This window comes from Aplysia californica, unplaced genomic scaffold, assembly GCF_000002075.1.
Source record: "Aplysia californica isolate F4 #8 unplaced genomic scaffold, AplCal3.0 scaffold00293, whole genome shotgun sequence".
NCBI classification, from domain to species: Eukaryota; Metazoa; Mollusca; class Gastropoda; order Aplysiida; family Aplysiidae; genus Aplysia; species Aplysia californica.
This window is the reverse complement of record NW_004797563.1, coordinates 201,545-208,516: the sequence shown is the minus strand read 5'-3', so window position 1 is coordinate 208,516 and position 6,972 is coordinate 201,545. Positions and strand designations below refer to the sequence as shown.

General features: G+C 37.7%; 1 protein-coding gene across 1 annotated transcript in view; it reads right to left on the bottom strand.

Annotated features, from left to right (window-relative positions):
* Positions 1 to 1,168: 1,168 nt before the first annotated feature.
* LOC101861962 (protein jagged-1b) overlaps positions 1,169 to 6,972 on the bottom strand; it is a gene marked incomplete at its 5' end in the record, with an annotated part of 31,631 nt that continues 25,827 nt past the window's right edge. The window contains 1 exon segment of the mRNA XM_013084434.2: positions 1,169 to 6,870. Within this exon segment, the coding sequence (XP_012939888.1) occupies positions 6,452 to 6,870 (419 nt within the window).

Here is a 6,972-nt window from a genome sequence, read left to right as displayed (position 1 = left end):
ATATATAATTATATTGATATTGGGAAAGTCCCTCAAAACGCTGATTTGTGGCACAAAATATGTAAACTTTCAGTTTACAAGAACTCTCATACTATAGAAGTGGCAAAACTTTGACGGCCATTTTCTCGCTAATTTTACGTCTGAAAGCAGGCTACCCCTACCTCCTTCAATTGCAAATATTTCGACTTCTATTTAAGATAGATGGGTATTGTTTTCATAGCAAGCAAGGGAAATGAATAAGCTTTCAGATGTTACCAATAACTGCTCGTGCTTACAAAACAGGACGAGCGCCTGATTCCACCACATCCTGACACTGCCGGAGTGACAATTATAATAATATATTTAAAAAATTTAGATCGTCTTTTTAATAGGGTCTGTCAATTTGGTGATCGTGTATAAGGTAGCCTACTCAGCTGGCAGGCTACGAGTTGGGAAATTTAAATCCAGCAAAATTTATCTTACTGTTCAAAGCATCTGTGTTTTTTTTTATTTTCTATGTCAGATACAAATGAGAAGAAAGCATTGAAAAAAAAAAAAAACGATTCATAGAAAACGATTTTTTAGCACATACAACACTGAACTGCAAGATTATGTCATAAAGATTCAATGTTGGATTCACAGAAAATATCGTTTTAGTACACGCAACAATGAACTACAAGATCATATCATAACAATTCAATGTTGGGCAAGAGGCAGAAGGAAAACGAGTTACTGGCTACACAGATGAAAAGTACAATGAATTTAACTTATTAATGAAATGAACATTGTATCCGTTAGCAAGGCTGCAGGATTCGTCACATGGCATTAACTGAAAATATTGAGCTGTTAAATAGTGCGAATTATTTACATGACTAGAACAAGAAAGATAAGAACGTGTTTCATGATAATATTATTACACGACGTGTTGAAACATATGGTTATCTTTTCGTCACCCCTCTTCAACAATCCTTGATCTAGTGAATCTGCCAGAATATTTTTAATTTTGTACAACTGTCATCTCCGTTTGCTTTTAAAATTGATTTACAATCTTTACACCTTGACATAATTTGCTTGCAGGAAACAGATTTATCCATTACTTTTATAACAATGTAAACAATAACCAAATAAAAAGAAAGTGTGAGAGATGACGTGGTTTACTTTAACAGTTTCTTAAACATGGGATTTTCTGTTTTGTTTTGTTTGTTTGTTTGTTTGTTAGTTTGTTTGTTTGTTATTTAGCACGGCCTTCCCAATCGCGAGTGTCTCATGTATCACGGAATCACCACAAAATTAGAAGAATGTATTCACAAAAGGGTTGCTAAATTTCAAGTGATACGCAGTTTCACAATCCCAGTTTTACGAAGAAAAAGTTGGAATTTCACTTGGTTTGTGGAAAAGTGAATGTAAAATAGTGCCACATGTAACTGTAAAGATGCACGAAGGAAATGAACAGACGTACTCCCACAATTAATATGTATTTTTTCGTTTGTTGCTTCTGTTATTGATGAAGGCGACGTCGCAAGATGTAGTCAGAGTACTATTGGGATGACCCTTGTCTGTCAATAAATATGTACTCGAAGAGGTTATCCTTTCCATTGTACTGCTTTAGCTTTTAGACGTTGCAGGTTGACTTTTGAAAGTCGTTTTTAAGTTTGTTTGTTTTTTTCTTTAAAGTTTATATCAGAAAAGAAATGTCCTTTTCCAAATAATAAGTGATAAATACATAAATGCGTGTAGAAGAAAATCCTTAGTCTTTTTGAACCATGAATTTTGAGGTCTGCTACAACATAATATGTGTGTTTCGAAATCGATGTTTTTTAACATAATTAATTATTATAACAATAACATGAACAACGAAAACAAGCTCAGACTCCGGTAGGAACGGTTCGACTTTAGAGAGTCACTGGAGTTTGCCCAATTTTTTCATAACAATTGATGTGGGGCAGGCATGATTATAACAGCTTTTTCTTTTTGCTGAAAAAAATTAATTCAGTCATAAAGAACAACATGTACAAACACTATAATTATCTGCTTGTCTTTTTCATTTACAGTTTTGGGTATGTAAATAAAGAGCATAGTATTATCTTAAGTCGCGTACCGCTAAACTCCATAGGAGTATAAAAACATTATTGTGGAACTAATTCCCCGTAACCAGTCTCCCATTTAAGAATGCAGTCTATTGTTTTCAGAACTTTGGAGTGGCAAGTCACTTTTTAAGCGGAATAGGCTATGAATTTAAGCGAGGTTTGCCATTTTGAATTATTTTGCAATAGTTCTTCAAAAAAATTAACATCATCTTGGAATTCGCTTATTGAAGCTTTCCAAAAGGTAAAAAGCAAAGGTAGATTTAATGAGGGCAGTTTTTATCTTTTTGTCGCGCTATGTGTTGATTTTTTTGTTGTTGAAAGATATTGCTCTGAGATAATTCCGCCATTTTTACGATGATATCGTATGATCACAAAGACATGCTCTGACTTACTTGGATTGTTAGTGGCATATTATAATTATATTATAGACTGTCGCCCTCTATCATACACAACAGCCGTTGTCATGGCAACTCTCCAAATAACCCAGTGTTTGAAACCTCATAAAACAGATTGCCTTCACGTCTGTTTCTTCATATAAGGTTTGAATTTAAACAAAAAACAAAAAACAACAACAACAAACGCACAAATCTTGAGTAATAAATAATGTCAAAATATGTACAACAATTGCGCATGAACGGGTCCAAACAATGCATCGATCTCTTCTAATGATGGATGATGTGACCATATTATAGATGAATGCTGCAAAGATCAACAGTTTGTATAACAGGTTGCAACATTTTCACTTTTATATGGGAAAACTGTATACACCTGACAGAAACTATGGAATACGTAACAGAAATATTATCGGGTTTCTTTTAGCAACTTGAAAACGATATGAGGAAAAAAAAAAGATTACAATTTCATATTTGTACTGCATAAAGTTTTACAGGTGCTAATCTCAAATTATGGACATTCAAGTAGGCCTATGTGTTAGATAAAGACTATGTAGCCTAAACCGTGTGCGGATATCTCTAAAGTTTGTGTCAAAACCAGAATGATGTGAGCATTTAAAGACCCTCATTCCTTGAAACAATGTCTGTATCTGGCCTGGCCGCGGAATATTAATAATTAAAATTACTTGTACTCTCAGAGAACTTAAACAAATATTTTACTGGTTCGGATACTTTAAAACTATACCACAGAAGAAAAAAAACTGTTTACACCCACGTGCCTTCGATGTTGACAGAAACTTGCAAATAGTTGACACAGCCACCATTGCAGCTTGAAGCCATGTCAGCTCCCTCTCCTTTTGAGGGAGTTTTTCTTTCAACGATATAAAACAGCGGTTATCATAGAAGCACGGAAATTAATATACTGATTTTTAATTTAAAGATTGTTTCTTTGCTAGTTCTCCGACTTCTCTTCCACTTCTTCTTTTTCATATGCTGAACATGTAGGCCCTAAGATTTTTTTTTCTCTTTTCTTTTGCCGGTCTGTCTTGCTTTTTCCGGCACAAATTCAACGACCATTACTGTGTCAATTAAATGATACTTTTCTTCACTAAAACTGGACTAGTCTTGGTTTTTACATAATGACTTTGTAAATAAATAAATCTGAACTCGCCCGTGAAGCTCTTCAGTGGTGTGAATTCACTATTATTATTAAGCATGACTACCATCGAACTAACTCGGATAGAATAGAGCTCTTAGCAGAGGCATGCTCTGACTCATTCTGGGATTCAGTCCGTACTGTAAGTTTTCTTTTTATCCTTTCGTTCCACCGATAAGCCACAATATGATAAAAGGCGAGACAGATCCATATCGGTTAATTAAATGAAATTGATAATGGATTCGTTGCTGAATATCGTGTCAGTGCGCTACCTAAAATACAGCAAAAAATAAATTAAAAGAAAGTCAATGTTAAGTGTGTAGTGTACTGTTCACTCGAGAAAAGACATGCTGCCTTTATTTTAGAGATTTATATATCTAAAGTCGGCAAAAGTGATACACTATTTTACGAATCTATTAAATGCACCTGTAATATCAATTTGAATCGAATTATGCCCATGATGCCAGAAAGCACGGCCCATTGTGGCCATGTAGAGTACAACATCAGTATGTTATGTTTAAGTTGGAATACGCTAATGGTCTGAATCTTTGGAAGGTTTGTTTTGGAGGGTTTTTTCGTCCTATCTGGAATATTTCCTCTCACATTTTTGTTCTGGGGGAGGATCGGAGTGGGTTGGAAGGGGGGAGGGATGCTTTCTAATTTATCTAAATTGATTAAGCCTAAAGATATGGTGTAGTATTAACTCAATACCCTTCTCATCACCGTTATATTACATAAAAAGCAACCCCCCTCCCCTCTGATGCTAACGCCCGGCTCTAATTAGCGTATGAAAAAAGGTGGGTACCCATGAACATTCCCCAAAACAATTCAAGAGTATCACACGAGAAATTCGAACCAAGATCATCCACACCATATGCCTGGTAATACTACGACCCACATCGTTCATTGTACAGCGAAAAGCATCCACAACAACTTGCCGAAAGCAAACAGTATTCTGTCGCATACATCAGAGCTGAGCACAGAATGCAGGGTGATATGGCAAAGTAAAACAATACGTAAATCTAGTGCCTTTCAAAATTGGAATTTCATATTACTAGTGAAGTTAAGTTTGTTAAGTCGTTTCGTCAGTTTTGTTCTTTAGACAAGACTTGCTCAAAAGCGCTGCCTCAAGAATCATCTTTCTCAGAATGCACCGCCAGCGAACTGGCATAACATATAATTTCCCATAAGACTAATATAAGTGGCACCATATTGAACCTCTTAATAATCTTCCCGTATTGAAAGTCTTTCTGTCTCTTCGCTTTAGAGCTTATTGTCGAATGATTTCTGTTGTTTATTGTTGTTGCTGCTGTTGTTGCCGTTGTCGTCAACAAGGCTGATTATCACAAAGAGAGACATTTTGTAACAGTTGGATGCTTCATAAAACTGTAGTGACCAGTTGTTTCTTTAAACAACATAATAATAATATCATGCTTCAGTGATGTAGCTGGTTAGTATTGCTGTACTGTTGTAACTCTACGTAGCTGCGTCATAATATTCTAACTACTGGACGTACCGTTTTGTTAACAGAAGGACGAACTATTACCAGTGAGAGTTACAAAAAGTACGTATTTTACCAACATATAATGTGATTCTTTAAAATGTAGTAGCGGTACACCAAGCACATACACGTATTATGCACACAATGAAATACAAATACCATAATAAAACTTACAGTGTACAAAAATTTGGCACACCAAAAAATGCGATAATGGACAGTGATGTAGCAGAGAATACCCTTGAACTTTCCGGGATGTCGCCATGTTTTTGGACGTGTACGAAAGGCCACCTTCCGCTGTACAGCGCAGGCCATTATTAAACTCAGAGCATGGCCTTACCGTTATTGTAATAACGGTATGCAAAGAATTTCTCACGGTCAGAGTTTTTAGTCATCTGAATGTGGATAGTTGAAAAGTATGTTCGCCACACTATTTAGAGCTTTAAAAAAGCTTTGGCATTTGGTTGATCTCACTTTTTGAGGGCGGTATGAGCTGTCTTTGGGGGGACAGGGATGATCTCAAATGCTTCCTGAAACTTATGGGGAACAGCATGACATGTCCCTAATTCAAGAGAGCTCAGAAAAGCGCATACAGCTCCCTAGAATGATGTCCTGATTGCTCGAGCAACTCGACGAAGTGATGTCAGGGCACCGCATACCACTATAAACTGACACCATCATAGTTCATTCAAGAACTAAAGGTGACGTAAAGTCACAAACTACTCCCCATACCACGTGTACAGTTGAGGCCATCATGCCCATGGTTTGCAATGGTAGTAGGAAATTCCAATTTTCCGAACATTAAGATAACGCACAAGGCACCTGTTCAAGCAATGTGTCCTTAAAAAAATCTCAGGTAAATTTCTAATTGGAATTTCCTTCAGATCTTATTTTCAATGAACGTGAAGCCTTCATCTGTGGTCGAAAATACCCCATTGGTGGCTTCCAACTTCTACTCAATGGCTATAGCTGTACGATAATAATGGTCGCGAGCGTTCAACAGCCGAAAATAACGTATTCTCCAATGCTGTACTCGTTTTCAAACGTGTTCACCAAAAATGTGGGTCACTGCAAGAAAAGGACGCGCTGGTCCGGAACATGACTGACAATGTAAGTCTCTTATATTGCAGCTCGGCACTGAGACGGATCAGGTGGTCTGACAATGTCCGTTCCTTTTGGCATGTTGTCAGGTCGAATAGTTAGACATTTAATTATGTCCAAACTGTCAAAACGAACCGTTGAAAGGACCCTATCCCGGAAGTCATCTGTACTTCAGACGACGGCAGAAATAGGCTTCGCACTTTCTCTGTTTCAAAAAGATGAGACAGTTATCAACTCTCTATACGACGACCTCTGTTTCAGTACGTGACAGCTGGATATTGATATCTTTTTTATTGTTTTTCTTTGGCTGTCGCCGATAATCTTTGATGTCGTTCATATCTGGCGACGAGTCATCTGCGGATAAATAACGTCCCGGATTTTTATCGAATTTGTCCATATCCATGTCGTGAAGTTCTTCCGTGGGCACTGCCCTAGGCACTCCCCGCTTGTCGCCCCCAGAGAAGAGCGGGTTCCGATAGCGTCTCAGATTGTCCTGGTTCTCGTTGTTGGCCGCGGTCTGAGTGCTGGCCAAGTAGTCGTCGCGAAGGCGTCTGCGGCGTCGCTGTACTCGGGCATGCCACAGGAGCAGAAGGGCGATGCAAGCCACGCCCAAGATGGCGATGACAGAACACAGAACGGGGACCAGATAGTCTGGACCTGAGGAAAAAGTCGGAAAGCAAAGGTACGTGAGAAACTTGAATTATGAAATGACTTCTAATTTTTCTCCTTTTCCTTCCATCTATCCTTCTTGCCCCCCCT